This window comes from Mastomys coucha, unplaced genomic scaffold (assembly GCF_008632895.1).
Source record: "Mastomys coucha isolate ucsf_1 unplaced genomic scaffold, UCSF_Mcou_1 pScaffold9, whole genome shotgun sequence".
NCBI lineage: Eukaryota > Metazoa > Chordata > Mammalia > Rodentia > Muridae > Mastomys > Mastomys coucha.
The window spans coordinates 17,729,472-17,754,561 of NW_022196915.1; the positions used below are offsets into that span (position 1 = coordinate 17,729,472).

General features: G+C 46.6%; 1 protein-coding gene across 2 annotated transcripts in view; it reads right to left on the bottom strand.

The window, feature by feature from the left end:
* The window catches only part of Nisch (nischarin), a 37,187-nt gene extending 12,177 nt beyond the window's left edge, over positions 1-25,010 (bottom strand). The window contains exons 1-14 of one of the 2 annotated variants that reach the window (XM_031360965.1): positions 24,756-25,010; positions 22,568-22,651; positions 21,166-21,348; positions 10,449-10,497; positions 9,244-9,407; positions 8,851-8,946; positions 7,372-7,467; positions 6,479-6,631; positions 5,283-5,351; positions 4,724-4,909; positions 4,422-4,550; positions 2,528-2,641; positions 2,112-2,223; positions 469-1,557 (exon numbers count right to left, since the gene is read on the bottom strand). In XM_031360965.1, coding sequence (XP_031216825.1) covers positions 1,538-1,557; positions 2,112-2,223; positions 2,528-2,641; positions 4,422-4,550; positions 4,724-4,909; positions 5,283-5,351; positions 6,479-6,631; positions 7,372-7,467; positions 8,851-8,946; positions 9,244-9,407; positions 10,449-10,497; positions 21,166-21,348; positions 22,568-22,651; positions 24,756-24,851 — 1,551 coding nt within the window. In that variant the 5' untranslated portion in view covers positions 24,852-25,010 and the 3' untranslated portion in view covers positions 469-1,537. Of the gene's footprint in view, positions 1-468; positions 1,558-2,111; positions 2,224-2,527; positions 2,642-4,421; positions 4,551-4,723; positions 4,910-5,282; positions 5,352-6,478; positions 6,632-7,371; positions 7,468-8,850; positions 8,947-9,243; positions 9,408-10,448; positions 10,498-21,165; positions 21,349-22,567; positions 22,652-24,755 lie in introns of those variants that run through there. The other variant, XM_031360964.1, reaches the window with a different exon arrangement.
* Positions 25,011-25,090: the final 80 nt, after the last annotated feature.

A 25,090-nucleotide genomic window follows, 5' to 3' on the forward strand; every position in this document is an offset into this window, starting at 1 on the left:
TTCTCTCAGCCCCTAAACAGGGCTGGGGAATGAACTCTGGCATTCTGGACACTGACCCTGTCAATCTCCCACAGCTCTACGGCTGTGGTGACCAGAGGACTGGGGTTTCCCAGAAGCACTCACCTCAGGCAGGCCTTGAGTGCCCATAGGTTAGTAAAGCTGTTCTCATACAAAAAATTCCTGTCCACCCAGGCCAAACACACATACAAGTGGGTGCCTCACATTTGTGAGGAAAAAAAAAAACCAAAACAGTATTTTCTTGCCACTACCCCCTCACCTCCCAGCCTTGTTTGGGCATTAGGAAATGCAGACAGGACAGTCTGTCCACTTCCTTCCTGGACCATGGCCTGTACAAACAAGTGGACAGAAAGGGCCACTCAGCAGATGGGGTAGGGGACACCAGGAGTCCTCAGACAGGGGTCTGACCTTTGTCATTTCTCGCCCAAAGGAAAGAGATGTGCACACACAGACATCCACTGTAGTTTTATTTACAAGAGGTGTAAATATGGGACATCATCTCTCAGTGTCCAATGACTGGGAAAGGGGGCGGGCAGACTACAGAGCACCCAGGGGTGAAAGGGCAGCAAGGAGGGGGTGGAGGAGGCTTGCCCCAGGCTGCTGCAGAGACTTCAGTACCACAAGGTACAGTGGCTCCTGGCAGTTGTGGCCTGGAGGAGACACCCATTCTTCCTGCCTAGCCAGGATCTGCTCTTGGCCAACTTGCTCTTCACTTGCTTGTCCATGCATTCATGCATGTGCGCGCGCGCGCGCACACACACACACACACACACACACACACACACACACACACACACACAGATTCAACAAATGCTAGAACAGGTTATATCCTGGACCTATTGCCCTGTCCCCAGAAGTCAATGGTTGCATGCTTTCTATGTAGTATCATTAATACTGTGGGGAGCTGAAGAGAGGTCAGGGAAACTTCCTCACAGAGACTCAAACTTTCTTCCTCTTTTATGAAAAAAAAAAAAAAATCAAAACTTTTGTCAAAAGTTTGACAAAGTCAATGGGTAAATGTGCTGGCACCTAGCTCTACCGTCCGCTTTCGTGACTTTTCTTCTGTACATCACAGTTGTGACTTCAGACTGCTGTGCTCTGGGCTTTTGTCAATATAAGCAAGTGCCATGTTTTTTGCAGCTCAGTCTTCTCTCCCTGACAGGACTGCAGGCCAGTCGAGGGTTCTGTGCCGTCGCTGCCTTTCCCTGCCCTCCTGGTGTGCATACCACAGTTTGGGTATGCTAGTGGGGAGAACTTCCTTTCCTCAGTATCTTAGCCTTTTCTAGAGAAGTTTCTTCCAGTGGGTCACCAGATTAAGGAGTAGAAATATATTTCTGGCTCTTAAAACCTAGGCCAAACTAGTTTCCCAAGACCTCACACCAAGTTCTGCGTCTCCAGGAGCCTGGGCGGGTGGCGTTCTTTCCTGTGTGTCCCGAGCCTCAGCTCCACTTGGGACGGCATACCTGCCCCTCTTCCGTCGGGGCCAGGCCAGCAGCCACGCTCATGCCACCCGGTTCACTCACTCATCTCCGAGGATGCCTGGGTTCAGAGGTGAAAGCCCTTTGAAAATGCTTGCAGACAATGGGCAGGTGAAAAGGACAGTTCTTCCACAGGTCCACAGGGACAGGCAGCCCATCCTGTCCCCATAAATGCAGTATTTTGGGGGTTTGGCCATACCTGAGTGCCACAGAGGCATCACAATAACAATAAAAGCTCTCCATACAGGGGTCAAGGGCTCCAAAAGAGGCCTGACTTTCTAGAAGCTGACCTGCCCATGACAGCCACAGAAGGGAATGGCTCCATAAGAGTCAACAGCCTGAGCCTGCTCAGTTTTCTCCAACACCACTATGGTACCCTATAGGAATTGGACATGACATAAAGGGACAGGGTATCCTCACTAACAACAGTGCTGAAATCAGGCCAGGCACCTCCCTGCCATGTGCCACCCAAGGAGCCAGCCTGCAAAAAGTGCCACCCTCCCCGTGCCTGAGCCTGCAGGAAGCAGGTGCCAGCATTTCTCTCAAGCACAGCCCTGCCTCTGGTCCAGGCAGAACTGAGCAGCTCAGCTGGGAGCAAGACCTGCTTGTGATTACCTTGGTTGGAGAGGATCGGCTGAGGCAGGGAGGCTGAGGTGGGAGCTGCAGTAGGAGGGGAGCTGCTGGGTCTGATGCAGGGAGCAGCTGGGAGCCTGAAGTCCTCACCAACCTGAGAAAGAATGTTGAGTTAGTTCAGGAGGGGGATAGGTACAGGAAGAACAGACCCACTAAGGCCAGGATGTACAGGAAAGAGCTCAACATTCTCCCAACCAAAGGATGTTGAAAATAATCTCACAAATCAAACAGAATACTATTACCATATCATAGCATACCTGCAGATCCAGTCTAAGGTTCCACAGGCAGGGGTAGGGGGTGAGGCATGGGGCACTAATGCTCCGAGATCCCTGAGGGATTCCATGGCTCAGTTTCCCCAAGAAAAGCTCCATCCTTAGTTAGATTCCTAAAATGCTCACCTTCTTTTCTGTGTTGCTCAGTTTGGACTTCACATCTTTGGCTTTCTGAATTGCCTTCAGCACTTCCACAGTGTCCAGCTCTTTCTCTGTGGTTGCGACATCATCTAGACAGATCTACGGAGTCCAGAAAGTAGCTTACAGTATGGAGACTGGCTAAGCATATCAGGAGAATAGTGGGATCCTGCTGACCCTACAGGCCCCAAGAGGATATTGGGAACTGAGGGAGGCTCCTCACCACCACACAAGTAGTGGAGCCACCTTAGATGGCCCAGGAAGATCCCACATTGCTTAACAGATCTTTAGGGAGTCCCTCTCCACTAAGAGGGGCAGAAGCTTCTTGGGAACCAAGAGAAGGGAGTGAATGTACTGAGTTCCCACTTATAGGCGGAGCTCAGAACTGTCAGAGAATAAGAAAAGAACTTTCTGGACAAGGGACTACAGGGAGTGCTGTTCTGGGTAAGCAGAGAGAGCTGTGGACTGGCATGCAGGCACAACGGCCACATGGAGGACACCCCAATGCACCCAACAGGTGCAGACACTGTAGAGCTGGGAAGGCTTTTCCAGCTCTGGAGTCAAAAAAAGGGAAAATAGCTCTTTTGTCTGTCCCACCCCCAGCCCCTTTCTCTTTTTCCCTCTCTTTTCTTTTCTTTTCTTTTCTTCTTTCCTTCCTTCTCTCTCTCTTTCCCTCCCTCCCTCCATCCCTCCCCCCCCCTCTCCGCTCTTTCTCTTTCTTTCATTCATTTTGAAATAGGATCTCACTCTGTCACCCAGGCTGGCCTTGAACTCAAGGGCAATCCTCTTGCCTCAGACCCTGAGTTCCTGAATTATAGGCATAAGCAGTCATCTCCAGCAAGAGAGTACATCTTCTAAAAACTGTCTTAGGGACAATGTGGACAAAGTGACACCTGGTAGGGACAGAGAAGGCTAGAGAGAGAGGCCAACAGAATCCCGGTGTCTTCTGGCCTGGGATTTAAAGAAAATGGGTTCTAAGGACTCTGAAAGTATGGGAATGGGGATACGGCCTGCTGGAGGCTGAGGGGAAGGAACACACCTGGGGAAGGACACCATGGTTAGCATGGTAGCACCTGTACAGTCAGAGCCAGTAGGCAGCAGTCATAGACTGGACTGACCCAGTAAAGAAAAAAAAAAACCTCAAGGCTTCTAGTCAAGCACCAGAGTGACTAGCTGCCCAAGAAACTGATAATTTCAGGTATCTTACATAAATTAAATAAAAATTCTACATATAATTTTAGACATCTTAGTCTAGGCCCCTTGACTAAAATATCCAGTGGTTTTTTTATTTGTTTGTTTTTGTTTTTTCAAGACAGGGTTTCTCTGTGTAGCCCTGGCTGTCCTGGAACTCACTCTGTAGACCAGGCTAGCCTTGAACTCAGAAATCCTCCTGCCTCTGCCTTCCAAGTACTGGGATTAAAGGTGTGAACCACCACTGCCCGGGTTTTATCTGTTGTTTTTTGACATAAGATTTCTCTGTGTAGCCCTAGCTGTCCTGGAACTTGCTCTGTAGATCAGACTGGCCTTGAACTCACAGAGATCTGCTTGCCTATGCCACCTGAGTGCTGAATCACCACTGCCAGGCTCCAATGTAGTTTTTAAAAGTTGAAAACAACCCTTCTGTGCCTACGTGTTCCCGAAGCCCTCCTAGCCTCAAGTTCTGGCACACATGAAGCCTGCCAAGGAATAAGCAACCAACTAGAGAGAGATGGAAACAGCAGGGAGTACTCATAGGGTGAGGTGGACTGTAGACCTGAAAAGCAGACATCCCTCAAAAGCAGACAAGGGCAGAGTGGACAGCCTTACCTTGCTCTGCCTTTGTAGATAGACTGGATTATCCCTACCAGTCTCTCTGAGCTCTGCTACTGGTTCTGGGGCTTACCTCAGAGGCTCGTTCTCCAAACTGGGAGAGCACCTTGGTCCGGTAGTCAGGGATGATGCTCAAAGGGTTGTTCAGCAAGGCCACACGCTCCAGACATGGCAGGTTGCCTATGCTCTTCACCTCATCCAACTGCAAGACATCAGCACCATTTGGCCCTGTCTTCTAACACCTCAACAACAGATTACACATTTGATGGCTGCTTTCGAGTCAACAGAATTCTATTGATCTTCTTTTCTTTAAAATAATAAACAACAAGGTCCAGCAATCCTAGATCCCTAGAGGCCCTCAGGATTGGGGCTCACCTGCTCAATCCGGTTGTCTCTGAGGTCCAGATTAACCAGGGAGTAGAGTTTGTGCAGACCGCTCAGACTCTCTAAGAAGTTGCCTGCCAGGTTTAGGGTTTTGACGTTGCCCAGTTTAGCGTGCACGCCTTCCAGAGAGGAGAGCTTGTTGTAGGACAGGTCAAGGTGCACGAGGTTGTATAGGTGCTGCAGTAGCAGGAGAAACAGGGTTAGTCCTCCAGAGAGGTCACTGTACTCTTTAGACCAACTGGACCAGTATATGAGGCAGCTTTGTAAGTGCTCTGACAGCTGCCGAGAAGGGAAGGCCCTCTTCCCTCTTTCTCACGCCACAACCTGCTGGCATCCCCTGCAGACAGGTTAGGAGTGAGCACTGAAAATCTGCCTATCTGTCATCAACACACTCGGTTTGCATGCACTCAGCTTTACTAACACTTGGAAGCTAGAGCGGCAGTTGGTGCATCCCTGGAAGCTTGTGCTCACCACCCCCTCAGGTACAATGCTTCTACATTGTGGACCCACCTGGGGAGTGAGTCACTAGAGAGCTGTGGGCAGATATTACCTGCAAGTTGTCCACAACTCGGACTCCATTGTGACTCAGGTCCAGGTACTCAATCTTTGGGATCAGTTTCTTAGGAAAGAAAAGAATGTTCAGTATTACTCAAGGAGGCTGGAGCACACACAGTTCATGTATCTGGTGGCTGAACATGCATTTCCAGCCGGCAGACTTTTTCCCTGACACCTCCCACTGCCCCATGAGCAGAAATCAAAAAGAACCCACAATTTGGATAGAACAAGTGGCTTAAGTAGTACAAATGGTAATTCCTAGAGAGATAAGGGAGCATGTTCTTTTTTAGCCCTGCCCACTACCACAGAGCACAAAAAGAATCATACTATTATTATTGGTTTTCAAGGCAGGGTTTCTTCTCTGTCCTAGAACTCTCCCTGTAGACCAAGCCAGCCTCAAACCCAGAGATTCTTCTGCCTCTGACTCCTGAGTGTTGGGATTAAAGGCATGCGCCGACACAGACTAGCTAAGAACCACACTCTTAAGGCCTTTGGAATGTCACTCCAATATACACACACCTGTATTCTAGGGAATGAGTTTTCTGCTATTTCTTAGGAATGAATATTACCACTTATCATGGCTATATTAAACATATGCATAGTTCATTAATGCTTCACTTGGTTTTATAAATCAACTATCTTAAAATATTCTCACTTTGAGATTTAATTTTTTTAAAAAGATTTATCCATTTATTATACACAAGTATACTGTAGCTGTCCCCAGACACACCAGAAGAGGGTGTCAGATCCTGTCACAGACAGCTATGAGCCACCATGTGGTTGCTGGGATCTGAACTCATGACCCTCGGAGAGCAGCTGGAGCTTCTAACCGCTGAGCCATCTTGACAGCCCTTAATTTAATTTTTTAAAAAGATCTATTTATTTTATGTATGTGAGTACATTGTAGTTCTCCTCGGACACACAAGAGGAGGGCATTGGCTCCCATTACAGATGGTTGTGGGCCACCATGTGGTTGCTGGGAGTTAAACTCAGGACCTCTAGAAGAAGAGCCAGTGCTCTTAACCGCTGAGCCATCTCTCTAGCCCTTGAAATTTAATTTTAAAACTACAAACAAATGTATGGAATACTGAACATGGATTTTTGGGGAAGCCTTCCGAAAAGGGTCAATTATAATAGCCATTCCTAGGGTCTGGGCAGTCTGAGAGCCTTGCGAGGCTGATACAAGCATACCACAGATTCGTCGATCTCAGAGATGCTGTTGTGGCTCAGGTCTAGAGTAGTCAGTGCTTGCCATGTTGGGATGACAGCAGTCACAGGGCCTTCGGGGGCTGTGCCTTCAGGCTCCCACTCATCAAATTCTGAGGCTTCAGGAACAAGAACTTCCTGCATAAGAACATCTGTTGAGCACCACACTTGGGCCCTCACGCAACACTAAGCAGAACATGCTATAGTTGCAAAATTTAAGGAAGAGCTGGAGCATATTTAGCATGTGGAAATGAGCTTGCATTAAAAGGGGCTTTGGTTTATGTGTCTTTAAGCAGTTGTGAAATAACTGAAAGGCTTAGCATACCAGCAGCTTGAGTAAGTTCTGGCCCTGTGACTTCAAGAATAAATGCTAGTCAAGCCCTCACGGGCCTCTGCTATAGAGTGGTATCTTTCCTGGCTTAACCAACAGAGACTGAAGGGCTAATTCATGGTGTTGCCAGGCAACCATGTTTTCAGAATGGTCTCTACTATGGACAGCAAATCCCTTAGCCATGGCTTCAGAGGGAGGGGTCATCGCTGAGAGGAGAGTAGCCTTAGGAGAAAGAATTTCCAATAAACCCAAATTCTGATCAGATGCCTGAGTCATAAAATTTGCTACTATGTATGGTCTCTATACTAAAAGAGGATTTTAACATGATGATGATGATATCCACATAACCATAAAAGGAAGTTCTGACATTAGCAGCTGGGCTAATGTCCAGACAAGGCCCAACCCTTCTAAGCCTCATCTTCCCCTTCAAGTCCATGGAGGATGAGAGACTGATAAGTGCTAAGTCAGGACTGCTGGGCTCAGGGTTCACTAACCAAGGCTGCATCATAGGCCAGGCCCTGGGCAGAAACACAAAGGCAGATCTTACCTTCATTGAGGTTGCTGAGAATCTAACACTCATTGTGGCTAAAGTTGGCTTGGAGGTGACCAGCCCTCGGATATGCTTGGCATCACAATGACTTATCTGGAACAAAGAACAGCTGTGTCTCAGAAATGGCATCTTGAAGCCTCAGAAACCCCAGGAATTAGGCATCCCTTTGATAAAAGGTGACTAAAAACTTGACTAAAAACTGGTGGCAGCAATTTTGGCGTAGCACAAAGGAAGCAAAGGCAGGTGGATCTCTGAGTTCAAGGCCAGCCTGGTCTATAGAGCAAATTCCAGGACAGCCAGGGCTACACACAGAAACCCCATCTCAAACAAACAAACAAACAAACAAACAAACAAACAACTTTGGCCTTTTTTATTCCCCAGTGCTACTTGGCAGATTAACTGTTTTAAGTATTTTAGTAAGAAAGGCATTTAGCTAGGCATAGTTTCAAACACCTCTGATCTCAGCACTCAGGAGCAAAGGCAGGTGGATCTCTGTGAGTTCAAGGCCAACCTCATCTATACAGTGAGTTCCAGGATAGCCAGAGCTATACAGTGAGACTCTGTCTCAAAAAAATAGACTCCCATGTTATGAGACACAAATTCCATTTCTTTGGTTAAGGGACTCCTGGGTTTGCCAAGTAAACAGAAAAGGCAGGACACAGACTCAGAGCTGGAGAACAAGGGGTTTCCTCCTCACAGTACATGGAGCATCTCTTCTGCCTTCCTACCTGCCCCACCTCCTCAGATAAGAACAGGTCAGTGGGAGCAGGTTTCTGGAGTTCAGTCAAACTCAGTCTCCTGGCCAAACCTCCTCCCCTTCCTACGCCTCAGTCTCCTCAACTGTAAACAGAACAAAAGCTTGTACACTTCACAGAACAGCTGGGGAGACTGGATCGAGTATACATGGACACAGGGTACAAGGCTAACATAAAAGCTACACTCAGGAAACACATGGTTTAAATCAGCTTTTATCGTTCATTACCAACTCCTTTTCTTTTAAAAATGATGAAATTAGTGTTAAGAACCAGAATTCAGTAGGAAGTAAGATAAGGCATTTCTTGTCAGGTGTGGGTACCCTATAGGGCAAAGAGCCCTCAAGGCCCTTTGACTTGGAAAACAAAGAATCTGAAATGCCTCTCTCTGACCTTTGGGATGATTTCTGTGACTTCTACCTGAATAACACTTGTCCCTGACTCCACAAGAGGCCAGAGGGACTAGGCTCTGGTGCTCTGCATATCTAATACTTCCTGTTGCAGGGATGGAGGCCTGCTAGGTCAGAGGTGAGAAAAGGCTCACTTTCTATCTTTAGAGGGGCTTGATTTACTTGGATAGAACCTGCCAATCTATTCTAAATATGAAAGCAACAGTGCCTACCACTTGCTGTCACAACCATTCCTACATACAGACAATAGGTGCAAGATGCTGCTGTGCAGGGCCCAGCCCTGCCTGTTCACCAGCAGCCATGCATGGCCTTACCTCCACCTGGTGAAGAGACTTGAATATTGAAAGATCAAAGGGCAGGAGCTGTTCCTGAATATTGCTGGTCCCAAAAGGTCCTTCTGTACCTGAAACCTGAGGCCAAAGATAGATTTAAATTAGGAATGCTAATGCCTTCCCCATCTGCACATTTGGGTCACCGTGGCAGCAGCTATCAAACTCAAAAGTTTTGACCACTTCAACAGTATTGAGACAGTGGGCCATGATGCCCTCTGGTGCTCACAGGCAGAGGCACTGTCTCAAGATCCCTAGGTCCCTCTCATCCACTGAACACCCCAAGCCCTGGTCTCCTTCACACACTGCCAGCTAGTAAGCTGTCAGAGCCGAGATCCAACTGAGCGGCTCTCCACAACTAAGCTGCTGCATCTTTACCTTAAGGTACTTAAGTCGACAGGTGAAGTCTAGGATGTGTCCAAGGTCAGTCTTGGCATCACCGCTGGCACAAGTAGGCTTTCCCTGCTGCAGCTGTTCGGTGACAGCATAGAGCTGCAGGGGCCTGATGGCGAAGACCTCACCGGCTCCTAGAAGCTGTTCTCCTGTAACAGCCAAACCCAAAGGTAAGTGTCTAGCCCCAGTCTCAGCCTGTTGTACTGCCAGGGCATTATAAGCACCAAGCCAACCGTCAATAAGCATGCAGCGAGCACCTATGACATGCACCCACCCACCATGTAAAGCTAGTCTTAAGTACATAGGAACAGCCCTTTGGAGCTCACACTGGGCACAGAGTGAGAAAGGAGGGATGTGTTGTGGGGTTAGGGAGCTAGCCAGAGGAGTAGAGATCTAAGGCACTGACTGAGCCAAGGTAAGGCTGAGAAAGGCAATGCTCTGGGTATCACAACTACACTGTACCTTCTAATATGTAGAGACTAAGGTCAATTGAGATGCCAGTGTTTAGTCCTTAAATTGCTTCTTCTATCAGGTTTCTGGGCCTCTAACCACTTCCTCTACTTCATCCTTCCTCTACTTCAGGGAAGGCAGTGAATGCTAAATGTAAGCATGTTGGCAGGGGTTGCTCACTACATGTCAGCCATTGTTAATATGTTCTCTGGCAGGACCATGACCCAAGACTGACTTCTATTTGTGATTTGAACACTTCCAAGCAAGGACAAATCAGGTGTAAGATGGCAACATGCCAGCCATCTTTCAACACCCTATGTGGCTTGGAAATAGAACCCGAGACTTGGGTGAGTCCCAGACACTCACCTTATACAAGCCTGGCTACCTGAGTTTGATTCCCAGAACCTACATAAAGGTGGAAGGAGAGAACTGACTCTACCAAGTTGTCCTCTCATCTCCATATGTGTGCTGTGACACATGTGCCCACATACACACACACCCATAATAAAATAAGACAACCTAATAATGCTGAATCTTAAGAATGAAGGACTATAGACCTTCACCTGCAGGGCAAGTAGGTGGGTAGACTTGGTTGGGGACCAGGGCCAGGGACTTGACACCTTCAAGGAGGTGGGACCTGGACAGGACCTAACAGATGAGTCTGGTACTATCCCGAGCCCCCAGCTACCTTCTAGATTAGGCAAATGCTGCCAGCATTTTAAGGACCAACAGCTATGTACCTTTTTCAAAGAGTTCTTCAGCCAGTGCTGCAGTGATACCATTTATCTCCTGTGGAGAAAACAAGCCCTACAGTTAGATATCTACCTGGCCATCCCTGGAATTGCATACATCCTGCTATCCACTCAGTCTGCTTGTAGAGGGCCAACTCTAGATCTCAGGAGTGTCCAAACCTTGATACTGCAATAAGATACTGTCACCTTCAAAACTCACGCTTCAGAACTGCACAATCAAGTAACATCTCAAGAAACATCTGATAATGTCCTAAGTGATTAGTGTTTTGTACTGGGTTGTATCATTCCTAACTTCCAGCAGCATGGCCTGCAGGCAGCTAGCAGGACACAGCTGCAAGATGAGGAACAAGCTAGAGGTGAATGAAGCAAGGATCTTAGAAACAGAACCAAGTATTTTCAGATCTATGGACGTCAGAATGGTCTGCACAGGCATGGCGGGGCGTGCTGCAGCCCATAGTCAGCAAAGCTTGACCAATGCCAAGGATTGGTTGGGGAGCCAGCAACTCTCTAAACTGACTCTGGAGAAAGGAACTGCCACATTTTCTCTTGTCATATGTTTCTTGAAAAGAGTGGACACACCTTTGTCCTGTGCACATCCCCTTCCAGAGTCAGAGCAGTACCACAAAGCCCCTGGGTCACTAGAAAGATGTGGCAAGGGTTCAAATGATACAATGCCTTAAGGAACATGGCAAGAACCATGTTCTCTCACATTAAGAGCTGACATGCTAGGCTCTAGCTCACACCAGACAATGCCGGAGTATGACCTGTTACCTTATACCATGTTACACAGATGAGCAAACACAGGTGGAGAGCTTTAGAGACACCTCAAATTTATATGACTATAAACCAGAAAAGCTACACTCCAGCACTCAATCTTGGTTCCCCCTGTACATAATCAGCTGCCTCTGCACTCCAATCGTAAGCCGAGAGACAGTTCAGTGGTTAATAGCACTGGCTACTCTTCTAGGGAACTCAGCTTTGGGACCAATGTGGTGGCTCATAACCATTGGTTTTGAGCCAATTTTAGGCTCAAATTCCAATTTTAGAAATCTCTTCTAACCTCAGACACCAGACATAGGCATGACAAGGCACCGTGTGTATGTGCATGCCAACAATACATTCATGCGCATAAAATTCTAAAACAAAACAATCTTATGGTTTGCAGAACCTTATCAAAACCTTTCGCCCCACCCCCCACAGTAAGAGATTAAATTGGCAGATAGCAGTGCACAGGTCTTTTTGTAAACAAGCCCAGATGGCCGTGCAAATAACCCCTCAGCACTCATAGGACGCTGCTGCCGCTAGGGCACACAATTTACGTATTTATAGAACTTACAAAGTACCAGGCAGTGGGGACCGGGAGTTCTGTTCCTGTTTTTCTCAGTACTCGTCTTTTCTTAATAACCTTACAAATCATAGCTACCCCCATCAAATACTGGGAACTGAACCTAGGGCCTCTATCACTGAGCTGTGGCAACCAGCCCTTTTGTGTTTTGAGATAGAATCTAAGTTACCTGGTTGGGTTCAAATTCAGCATCCTTCTGCCTCAGCCTCCCGAGCGGTTGCCGTTCGCCCAGCCCGACACCACCTTTAATGGTTTTTATATACAGGACGTGTTTCCTCTGGCCTAGCTGGCTTTGTTCAGGGTGGCTCTTCTTTACATAGCAAGGCTTTTCATTTTTATGTTCAACCTCTAATTCTTTTCCTTTGTAACTGTGAGGATCTCTTCCTCCACTCCAAGAATGGAAGAATATTTTCCTATTTTATTTTCTTGACCTTTTATGACCTTTAAAAGATGTGTTTATTCAGTTTATATATAAGGTAAGAACTGTTTCTCCGCCGCCTCACCCCTCCGTGTACAAAGCATCACTGCTGTGCTAGAGAGTTAGAGCTCAGGTCAGAATGTAAAAAGCCAGCAGAGAAGCAGGGTGCCAGCTGGCAGAGGCTGCAGGTTCTAGGAAGCTCAACCTCAGTCTCACAACCTCCTACGCCCATCAGTTTCCCCTGGCAAATGTAGCCAGAGAAAAGCTTGGACTGACCACAAACAAGTCTCCCATGTACTTCTAAAAACCATGCCCTCTCCTTCCTATCTTCCTATAGTCAGACCACTGATAGCTGAAGTTCCAGGGGCTGCGACCCTACACTTCCCTCAGGCCCCAGGCAGCTCAGGCACTGTCTGCCCTGTCATCAATGTGGTCCTCCCCCTCCTTGGTATATTTCTTTGGGCCACTGGTGTTAATTCAGACAGAACAGAGACAGACTAGTGCTTCATATCAGCCCTATTAAGGAGACAGGGCTGGAATTTCCAGAAAGCACAGAGTTAATATGAGGGGCCATGAGCTAGCGCTTTAATTTTTGAAGAATGTCGAAAGCAAACTGTAACACTCTCCTACTCGGAGCACAGGAAGAGCACCCTATTGCCCTTCCTACTTGGCTTCCTCAGACTGATCTTCATCTTAGGAGAGAGCCTAAACCAGAGGGACAGAGAGATTCCTCAGCCTGCAAACATAGAACACTAGCCTCCTCTGGTCAAACAGCACCCGTGGGAGAAGGAATATAGTCAGGCCCCTCTCTGGGACAGGAAGAAACGGGGCCTGGGCTCAGTGGCCCCTCAGCCCAGCTATGGATTCCCATGTAGGTCACCTGTGGAGACAGATGGCTCTTTACATATTTGTGCTGAAGGGACCTGAAGCGCTTTGAGGTGACACAAACTGTTAAAATAAGATGTGTTACAGACTTGATCTGCCATGCCAGGAAGACAATTGTGTGTCAGTGTGCACTCTTGAGGGAAAAGGCTCGAGTGCTGGCTTGCGTGCTCTCTCTCTCTCTTTCTCTCTCACGCTCTCTCTCTCTTGCGTGCTCTCTCTTTCTCTCTTTCCCTTTCTTCCTCCCTCCTTCCCTGCCCCCCCCCCCAGAACTTTAAAAAAATATGTTGTGCTGGGATGGAACCCAGGGCCTTTCCCATTCTAGATAAGCATTCTTAGCTACACTCCCCTTTAGGCTTCATATAACCACCATGTGGACTCAGAGCCTAGCTGCAAGTGTACCCCCAAATACCTATGCCAATGTTCAATTTAAACCCCCCTAGCCAGCAGTAAAGAGCACTGAGTTCAATTCCCAACAACCACATGGCGGCTCACAAGCCATCTATAATGGGGTTTGCTGCCCCCTTGTGGCACACAGGTGTATATGTGGATAGAGCATATATAAAATACGTAAAATAAATAAATAAGTAAAATTCAAACAAACACGTAGGCAGGCCCTGACACCTTGGCTTGGCCCATGCTAAAACACTGTGCCTGTCAGTGGACATTGACCAGGGATTAATGACAAGCCATGGAGGCCATCACCCAGATGTGATTTGGATATACATGTTAATGATTAGGGGAGCTTGTCTAGCTTTTATTTTATTTTATTTTGTGCTAGTAGAAGTCAGGCATATTATATGTGATTCAATTTTAAGCAAAGCTTCCACATTGAAGGATTCACATAAAACTTTAAGAGAGCCTCAAGACTATAAGCTTGAAAAACAAACACACCAAACAAGCTTGTTATCACCCACAGTCCTTTCAAATAAAACAAATTATAATAAAATGGATCTAAAGCCAGTAGTACTAAGGCATAAGTACAGTTACATTTCAAATTAAAAAAGAATTTTTTTTTGGTTACAGCCAAGTGGCTTTAATATAAGGAAATGATATAAACATCACTTGTGGAGAGAACTGAGCCTCCTTCCCTACCAGAACAGGCCAGTGACACATGATACGCCCTGACCCATGCCTCTCCTAAGCCTCATTCACTGTGCAATCTCACGCAGGCTTCAAAGAATCCCAGATTATCATCTTCCAGCTCACAAAACAGTTCAGGGGCAGAAAAGTTAAATGGCTGACTTGGAAGTAACTTGAAACAAGCAGGCCTGGAAGACAAGCTTGGCTCTGTCTACTTTCAAGTGCACCGTAAGGTGTCCTACCCAAGAACGGTTATGGCAATCCATGGACTGGTTTCTACAGAGTCTGAAACTTCTCTAGAGGGTCTGGGACGGGATCTATCTGTGTGAGCTAAGGAAACTAAGAGTGCAGCTGTCCGGGAGGTTGCTCCACCCCCTGGATTCCCATCTCAGACTCCGATGGGGAGGAGGGATGCTTTTTCCCTGGTCATTAAAATCCATACTTCGAAAGAATCAAGCTAGTCCCCCACTTCACACCATACATAAAAATGAACTCAAAATGGGTCAAAGTCCTAAATGTGAAACAAAATTTGTAAGAGAAAATATAAATTCCTGTGACACTGGTAAGCGATGGCTTCTCAGATATGGTACCCAAAACACGGGACTAAAACATACAAAAGCTGGACTTCGTCAAAACCAAAAGCATGTATGCTTCAAAGGATGTTGTCAAGGGGTCAGTACTTAAGAAAGCTTGCTGCTCTTGTAGAGGACTCAGGTTCAATTCCTAGCACCACAGAGCCAACAACTGTCTATAACTCAAGTTCCAAGGAATCTGACTCCTTTCATCTGGCCTCTACAGACATTTTATACACATGGTATACAGACATACATATAGGCAAAACACCTGTAAACATAAAATAAAAATAAATAAAAAAATTTAAAGGGTACTATCCAGTTACAGAAGCCAGGTGTAGTGATGCATGTTATAATCCCAGCACTTAGGAGGCTGAGGCAGGAGGATGGTGAGTTTGAGGCCAGTTTGCTCTACATAGTTCTAAGCCAGCGTATGTTATATAGAGACCGTGTCCTAAGAAACAACAACAACAGAATAAAAGTGAAAGGCTGTGGGCACAGCTCAGTGGTGCTCCATGTAGAGTGTAAAGGCCCTAAATTTGATCTGCAGGCCCTTCCTTCCAAAAACATGAGAAGAAAGAAGAACAAAGGTAAAAAAAAACTTCATGGAACAAGATGAGTTATTTGCATAGCACCCTTCTAATAAGCATCTAGCGTCCAGAATTCATAAAGAACTCTTACAACTCAAAACAAACAAAAAACCAGCAACAAACCCCTGACGTTACAAGGACAAGGGATTTCGATCCATTTCTCCAAAGATACAAATGGCAAATAAGGGCAGTAGTGGCATACCCCTTTAGTCCCAGTACTTGGGAGGCAGAGGCAGGAGGATTTCTGAGTTCAAGGCCAGCCTGGTCTACAGAGTGAGTTCCAGGACAGCCACGGCTACACAGAGAAACCCTGTCTCGAGAAAAAAAAAAAATTTCAACACCATTAGTCATAGTGCAACTGTAAGCCAAACCCACGATGACACTACTTCACCCCTCCCACAGTGTATGGGCTAAGACAGCACCGATGCCAGCATAAGTCAGGCTGTGGGAGACTGGGGCCTACACAGCAACAAAGAATGGAACAGAGTAGCAGTCTGGTGGTTCCTCAGAAAGTCAGCAGCTCCTCTAGCTCACCTTCCTCTCCTGGGTACACGCCCAGTAGGGATGAAACATATGCTTACTTAAAACCTTATGCTGTAGTCCCCCAGTTTTCTTTATCCAGTTTCATTTTCCGTGGTATTCATGGTCAACTATAGTCCAAAATTATTAAATGGAAAATGCCAGAAAGAAACAATTCATAAGTTTTAAATTACACATCATTCTGAGTAGCAGGAAGCTGTCACTGCCCCACTCTATTCCTGGAACCCGAGTCCTGGAACCCTGGGGGTGTTGCAATATATTCATCACCTTACATAAGGAGATGGTGATGAAAAACACAATACGGTGTGGCAGTCCTTTCTTACCTACGGGGGTAGGGGGCATGCTCTAAAACCCACAGATGCTCAAAATAGTTCATATATTGCATTCTTTCTTATAAACACACAATAAAAGTCTAATCTAAGGCAGAGTCAAACATTAATAATCTAAACTAAACTTATATCATGGAATGTGGTCTCTCAAAGCACTTTTTTTTTCTTTTTTTATTAGATATTTTCTTTATTTACATGTCATATGATTTTTCTTTTCCCAGTTTCCCCTCCCAGGAACAAACAAACAAACAAACAAACAAAAACAACAAGAACAAACCCCTGTTGGCTCCCCTGTCCCCATGCTTGCCACCCCACCCTCTCCCACTTATTGGCCCTGGCATTCCCCTACACTGGGGCACAGAACCTTCACAGGGCCAAGGGCCTCTCCTCCCATTGATGACTGATTTTGCAATCCTCTACTGTATACATGCTGCTAGAACAATCAGTCCTACCATGTGTACTCACTCCTTGGTTGGTGGTTGAGTTCCTAGGAACTCTGAGGGTACTAGTTAGTTCATATTGTTGTTCGTCCTAGGGGGCGCACTTTTTTTTTTTTTTTTTTTTTTTTTTTTTTTTTTGGTTTTACGAGACAGGATTTCTCTGTGTAGCCCTGGCTGTCCTGGAACTCACTCTGTACACCAGGCTGGCCTTGAACTCAGAAATCCACCTGCCTCTGTCTTCCAAGTGCTGGAGCATCTTTCTTTTACCACTCCACTTACAGGAAGTGCTTCGCGGCTCAATTTGGGCACATCTCAACAGCCAGCAGCATGGCTCAGGTGCTCTGGGCTATTTTCACATAGTCAGTTACCTGGACACGGCACAGTGATACTGTACCACGTGATCTGACAACGAAGATGGCTACTAAGTGATATATGCACAGCATGGAAACACCAGAGAAGGCGCCAAATCCTGTGAATGACTGATTTTACCACACTAGAATGAGATGTACTTTAAAAAAACTCATGAAGAATGAAACTTCTGGAGTCTACATTTAACATTTTCAAACCATGGTTGCCAAAAAAGCAACAGAAACCATGGGATTAAAAATCACAGATAAAAAGGGATTTCTGAATGTATAACTGAAGAATATATTAGTCATAAAAGGACTTAAAGTTTAATGCTACAATGTGAATCAACCCTGGAAATAAATTAAGTTACTACATGTTGTATGAACCACTTATTGGAAACACTGAGAACAAGCAAATTTAGGGACAGAAAGCAAGGCAGTGACTGTCAAGGAAGGGACAGTCACTGCTCCCAGACACAGCTCCGATTAAGTGTTCTGTAATCTAGACAAGGGTGTTCATTTCACAACTCTGTGAGTCAACTAAAAAGTACTGAATTGTACACTTACTAAACTTTATAGTACGTGAATGATATCCCAATCTAAAAGTATTTCTCCTAAACAAAGAGAAAATAACAAAAAAGCCAGGTATGGAAGCTGGATGTGGTAGTGCCATGTCTTTAATCCCAGCACTTGAGAGGCAAAGGCAGGCAGATCTCTTAAGTTTGAGGCCAGCTTAATCTACAAAGCGAGTTTCCAAGAAAGCCAGGGCTATACAAAGAAACCCTTCTTGAAACAAACAACCCCCCTCAAACAGCCAGGTATGTGGATATATACTGTAATTGCCATTCTCAGGAGGAAGGCAGGAAGATCACTGCAAGTTCAAGGCCACCCTGGGCTACAGAGCAAATCTTATACCAACTATGTCTATATGCCTATATACTTCTAACAAAGTAAAATGTAAATAGCTCACACCATGGCCAAATAGAGATCTCTGTGTCCATTCACCTCATCCAGTGTCTGCACACGAGACACATCAAGAACAACTCTGAGGAAGACACTGGCTAAGAAAAGATTGCCCAGAGAAGCCCCCACCTGCAAAAAAAGCTAGGTGATATTACACTGTGTGGGATCAGATTTAAATGGAGAGCTAGCCCAGCGGTCCTCAACTGGATGATTTTTGCCCCTTCCCTCCCTCTCTTTCACCTCCCCCCGCCCCAAGATGGACATTGTCTTCTCTAAAGAGTAGAGTTGTAGATGGAACTGGGAAGGAAAAAGGCTTTGCATGGACAGAGGCCAGGGATGCTACTGTCCCTTACAGTTCAGAAAAACAGCAGTGCCATGGCTGAGAACCCCTATATTCACCTAATGACAGGTTCATTACTTTTAAAATCCTCAGATTTATATGACCGATGTATAGTTTGACATTAACAGTGTCAAGTATGTCCAAACAGCTTGGAGGCCATGCTTCAAACCAGAATCACAAGTTAGGCTGGCCCCAGACTATTGCAGGAAAGTCTAACTAAAAAGAACATTCTAGGCCTTTCCCAGTTCAGAGTTGGGCAAACCTGAGGCAGCCAGGAAAATCTCTCCCCAAAGACACAGACTTAAGCAACAAACCAGACTTTCAAAGAGATGTTTATCAGGTTTCATTCTTCAGTGGAGACTGGAAGTTTTGTGACGTTTATTTAACAGACTCACATTGCAAGGGAGAATTTTTTTTTTTGTTTTTTGTTTTTTTGTTTTTTTGAGACAAGGTTTCTCTGTGTAGCCCTGGCTGTCCTAGAACTCATTATGTAGACCAGGCTGGCCTCGAACTCAGAAATCCACCTGCCTCTGCCTCCCAAGTGCTGGGATTAAAGGCGTGCACCACCACTACCTGGCGAATTTTTTCTAATGCAAAGAAATTAAAAAAGAAATTACGGCCGGGTGGTGGTGGCGCACACCTTTAATCCCAGCACTTGGGAGGCAGAGACAGGAGGATTTCTAAGTTCGAGGCCAGCCTGGTCTACAGAGTGAGTTCCAGGACAGCCAGGGCTATACAGAGAAACCTTGTCTCGGGAAAAAAAAAATACAACAGGAGCTGGTATACAACCATATCTAACTGTATACGGTCCCTTCCAACTTAGTGGCAGGACACTAGCCACATCAGCAAATCCCAAATCTCCAGGCTCAAGTTAGTACCCATGAGTCTTACTTTGCAATTTCAAAAATGATTTATTTTAAAGAAGGTACTTCCTATACGGCAAAACCATCTTCATCATTTAAAGGGAAAATAATTAAATATTAAATGTTACCAGAAAACCTCTCAAAGAAAACTGCTACATGTGTTTTTCATAAACAACGACATCTACATGACACTTTTTCTTATAAAACCAGAACCCTAGTCTATAAACCATTTTACAACCAGTTCTTTTGTGGGTTTTTTGGGGTAGGGGAGGAGTTGAGACGGAGTACCCTTGGCTGGCTTGGAGCTTGCTGTGTAGACCAGGCTGGCCTTGAACAAGGATCCACCGGCCTCTGCCTACCAAGTGCTGGGACCAAAGGCATGTTCCTGAATGGTTAGGACTTGTTCTTACATAGTTATTTCCCATGACAGTGGGACCTCAGCTATACAACAATAGAATGTCCAGTTGCATGGCTGACCATGTTTTTGTTGTCCTGTTTGTTTGACTGGAGATAAAATTATCATTATGTGGCCCTGGCGAATCTCAAACTTAAGATTTGCCTGCTTCTACCTGCTGGGATAAAGGGTATATGCTACTATGCCCAGCCTTGTTTGGATTCTCAAGATGAGTCTTGATGTTTGGAAAGTGCTGGAACTGCAGGTGTGTCCCATCATACCTGGCTTGGCTTCATTTTATTTTTTTTAAAGAAGTTTCTTCCCGCCCAGCAGTGGTGGCGCACACCTTTAATCCCAGCAACTAGGAGGCAGAGGCAGGTGGATTTCTGAGTTCGAGGCCAGCCTGGTCTACAGTGAGTTCCAGGACATCCAGGGCCACACAGAGAAACCCTGTCTTGGGAAAAAAAAAAAAAGTTTCTTCCCAGTGTTCTCCGGATTGTCTTCAGTATCTTACTCTGAATCTTGACATGATTACCTTTGCTCACGTGTCCCTTTATAGTTGCCCAATCTTTCCTGAGAATAAACTCTCAGAAGTGAACAGCTAGTGGCCTTTGATATTTTTGTTTCACACTGCTTGCTAAACTACCCTTCCTAAGGTCTGACAATAACTGCTCAGCGTGATTTACTCTGTCAGCAGAGGCAGATCATTCTCTACCCAGCAGGGCGCCTAGCACTGCTCTATGCTGCCTTCTCCCATACAAATGTGTACCCTCAGCTTCAGTGCACTGCCAGTACACATGGGACCATGAGTCCCATGTGGCAATTCTTTAGTTAAGAATAACTAAGTCCAGGCTGAAGAGATGGCTCAGCAGTTAAGAGTACATATCCAGATTCAGTTCCGCAGGTGGCCTGTACCCACCTGCAACTCGAACGCCAGGGAACTCAGCATCCTCTTCTGGATTACATGTATTTACTTGACATGTACACACCCCACACACAAATAATATAATCTTAAAAGTAGAGAAGAATGAATAACTCTATTGTTGGTGTTGAGTCTGAGCCCACATGGCAACAATAAGTGTATGCCAGGCATTACACAGTTCTATTCCATGCTCATCCATCTGTGGGAAATCTACCTTAAAAACCATGGCCTACGGCTGGAGAGATGGCTCAGCAGTTAAGAGCACTGACTGCTCTTTCAGAGGTTTTGAGTTCAATTCCCAGCAACTAAATGGTGGCTCAGCCATCTGTAATGGGATCCAATTCCCTCTTCTGGTGTGTCTGAAGACCGCTACAGTGTACTCATATATATAAAATAAATCTAAAACAAAACAAACAAAAACCAAAAAACAAAAAAACCAAAACACATGGGCTATTTTTGCAAAGTAAAATGTTGTGTAGTAAAAGAAAATACATGGCCAGTCCAACCTAATGTAAACCCACCAACACAAAAGTGAGTCTGTACTGTCTGCCCCCAACCCTCTGCCATCTAACCTCAGGGTCGGGGCCACTCTGTGTCTCCTCAAGGCTGAGTTCTACAGTTTGTGCTTTGGTGGCTATGGATTTATAGCCAAAGCACAGAGCCCCAAAGGAACTTACATAGAGGTGAAAATGCAGGAAGTGGGCCAGAACTCTGGGAGCCACATCAGGGAAGGTCGTCAGGAGAGTCTGGAGGTACACCTCCAGGTCTTTCTCCCTCTTTTCTACCAGGCTTCTGGAGTTCTTTCCAATTATCTTTTTGGGTGGAAGTAGAGTTTTGTCAACTTTTCTCTCTGCAACAAGCTGTAAGAGAACACGAGCACATCAACCACAGACCAAGCTCTGCATCTGTGTCAGATGCAGACTGGCAATCATCAGTTGTATCTTCTGCAACCACTGTTGGTAGCAGTGCTAGGATTAGTGCTCCAGCTAATGCATAAGGAATCTGGCCTCGAATTCAAGCAGCACTGGAAATACTCATATAATTCCAAGTGAGAAATTTCCATCTTTAGTCTTTGGGGATATTCAGAAAAGTAGAGCTTATGGCCCCTGAAATATGGAAATCAAAGGAATTTGTATCTTTAAGACACACTCACTATAAATGCCCCACAGAAAGCAGCTCTTTCTAAAAGCAAAGGGAAAATACAATTTCAATCTGTTATTAGAGAATAAAAATATACTTCCTGCCAGGCAGTGGTAGCACACCCCTTTAATCTCAGCACTTGGGAGGCAGAGGCAGGCAGATTTCTGAGTTCAAGGCCAGCCTGGTCTACAGAGTGAGTTCCAGGACAGCCAGGGCTACACAGAGAAACCCTGTCTTGAAAAACAAAAACAAAAACAAAAACTGTATGTATATATATATATATATATATATGTATATATATATATATATATATATATAGTGGGACAAGTTCAAACCTGTACCCTCCTCACAAGACTATCTTATATTCAAGGTGCATGGCAATTTTAAAATCAAAATTTACATATACTACCATAGACTGGCTCATATTAGGGTTAAACTTCTAGGACCAACCAGTTCTTTTGTTAGCTGCATCAAGGAACTGGTTTACTAAAGTAAATTATAGAGCTCATGAGATGGCTCATCTGGTAAAGGAGCTTGCTGCCAAGTTTGATGACCTGAGTTCAATCCCTGGGGCCTCTAAGGTAGAAAGAGAACCTGCTCTCACAAACTAGCCTCTGACCTCTACACATGATCTGTGGCACGTGTGCATCTTCCTCTCACCTAAAATAAACACACACACACTTGTTTTTTTCATAAGACAGAGTTCTGTGTAGCCCTGAAACTCGCTCTGTAGATGAGGCTGGCCTTAAACTCAGAGATTCACATGCCTTGGCCTCCCAAGTACTAGGATTAAAGACATGTGCTATTACCCTGGCCACAAATGTTTTTAAGTAATAGATGTGGAGGGAGTTTTGCCCTAAAATTAATTTGTGGCACAATGGAGATGTGGTCCACAAGCCCCACACCTCTGAGATATAGGTTCCCAGAGCTTCAGATTACCTTCTCATGTAGGTCATGAAAATCACTATAACGGTGTTTGATCGTCCACTCGTGGTTGCCATCAGTAATCTGTATGACATAAACCTAAAGGGAAAAATTATTTTTTTGTGACAAGAGAACCCCAACCCACAATAGCTGCAATAGACTCAGTCCCCACTCACCAAAAAGCCAGGCATCCAATGTGCACCCAGCCTTCCTCAGCCTCCTCTACAGCCCTATGAGGTCTAGAGAAAAGCTTTGGCTTCCAATAACAGGAAGGAATGGTAAGGGTGACTAGCTCCACACACCTCCCGAGATTCTTTACCTCCTGTCTCTGTATAACTCAAAACCCAACTTGTGCTATCGGCAAGGCTACCCCTTTCAAGGGAGGCAGAGCAGAGCCCAGTACAGCAGCACCAGGGTCTCTGCTATACATCTTTCCAGGAACCCTAACTCCATCCTAAAAGCAGGTCTTCAGTCCACCTCTTCCACTGACTGTGGTTTTGACGTCTGCAGTGGCTGAACCAGGAGGCAAGGCACCACCATGCTTCCAGGGGCAGCAGTGGTTCAATCAACCTTAACAGAAGGCCGTATAGTTTTGGTGGTTAATCGTCCACCAAAACCTGGGTTCAAAATCTGGCTATCCCATTTCCTGGGTGTGGCTTATGTGCCACTTATGTAAGTGACTGGGAACCTAAGCTCTCTCTGACCCTCAATTCCTCCATTTTAAAACCTGGTGGGCTCAAGGACCAAGTAAAGCAATTAAGAGTAAAAGGATTTGTGCAGGCCTAACACAGAACAGAAGATAGGTTAATACCATGCAATGCATCACACCCACTGACAAAAGAGAATGGTCAGTTTGTTCCTGACACTATGGGGAAGGACATAGCCTCGAATAGAAAGGGTCTCAACTGACTGCAGCTAGTCATAGGTGAGTGACCTCATCCCTTAACTAGATCAAGTCCCATGTTCCTAGCTTTCCTTCCTCAGCCTGGAGCACGGAGCGGTTAGTGGGAACAGTCAACGAGGCTGATTCCTCTAACCCCCAGGAGCAGCCATTTCTCCAGTGCCAGCCTGTTGCTCTAAAAGGAGCCACTAGCCAAAATTCCACTGTGACGGCTTCTCTTCCTTGCAATGGGGGAGAAAGAAGTAGATAGAGGAATCGCCCTCAGGATCCGGTATTAGGGTGGGAGCCAATGGGGTGGGGCAAAGGCAGGCCCGAGGCCCTTACCTCTGTCCACCCTCCTGGGAACAAAGGACAAGGAGACCGGGAGGTGCTCAGTGAGCCCCCACTACAGAACAAGTTTCCACCTGGCAGCCTGCCCACGAGGCTCACAGGCCTAGCATCCAACCCTATGCAGGCCCAAAGGGCTTCTAACGCCATCACCATAACTACCCTCCTTTTTTTTTTTTTTTTTTTTTGTCGGGTTTCCCTTGTAGCTAACGTTAGAAGCTCGTGTCCCTCTTCCCTACGCCATGACGTCCCCTAAGGTTTGCAGGCCCCGTACTTCAACCCTGAGGTAACTTCTCTTTCTGCACGGTTGGGATCCATTCCTTTCTCACCAGACCCCGAGGGCCCATTTTCCCAACCCGCAACCCGCGCCCCCGCACGCGCGCTCGCGGGCGCGCGCACACGCACACACACACACACACACACACACACACACACACACACACACACACACACACACACTCTTCGTGGGGCTGATCTGGACTGCGACTAGTGTTTGGTTGGTGGGGGTGGAGATGAGGATCCGCCGTCTCTGCTTCACCACCTGAGGATCTCTGGCCCTTTCCCTTAGTCCCACCGATCAGAGACCACCCCTTCCGAGTCCCCTTTCTCCCAGACTCTCTATGACGGTCTCTTAGGCTGGCATTCTTCCTTGCCTGGAGGATCTAGAGGGCCTCCACCTCATCGTCCCCTCCTCCCCCACCCTCGGATTCCTCAAACACAAGTCTCCTTTTCTAGTCGCGCACCCTTCCTCCCAGCCCCCCATCCCGCGCCCCGCCTAGAACCTCCTCCAGAACCTATGCGACCCAGCCCTTCCTCCGAATCCCTCATTTTTCGGGCTCCCTCGTGGCTATCGCAGAACCTTTCACCCACTCATCGAATGTGCGACCCAGACGCCCCCCCTCCTCGAAGCCCCCGAGTTGAACTTCGGGTTCCGGGCGCTATGCCCGCTTTGGATGCCCGCGTCCCCCAGCACACCGTGTACGTGTCCACGAGCTCAGAACCCACGACGCGCGCCTCCTTGGCAGGCTCGGCCTCCCGCTCTGGGCCGAAGCTGAGTGTCGCAGCCGCCATGTTGCCGGCTCCACCGCTGCCGACGCCCGGCGCAGAGTGGCAGCAGCAGGGGGCGGGGTCAGCGTCCCACCGCCCCCCGGCCCCCGCTGCTCCCCGCCCGCGCTCGCGCCGCCATCTTGGCTCCTCTGCCTTCTTGCGTCCTCGCCCCGCCCCTCGCTCGTAATTGACAGCACAGCCAATGGCACGCATGCGCAGCTCCTGCAGTCTAATTGTGTGTGTGTGTGTGGGGTGTGTGTGTG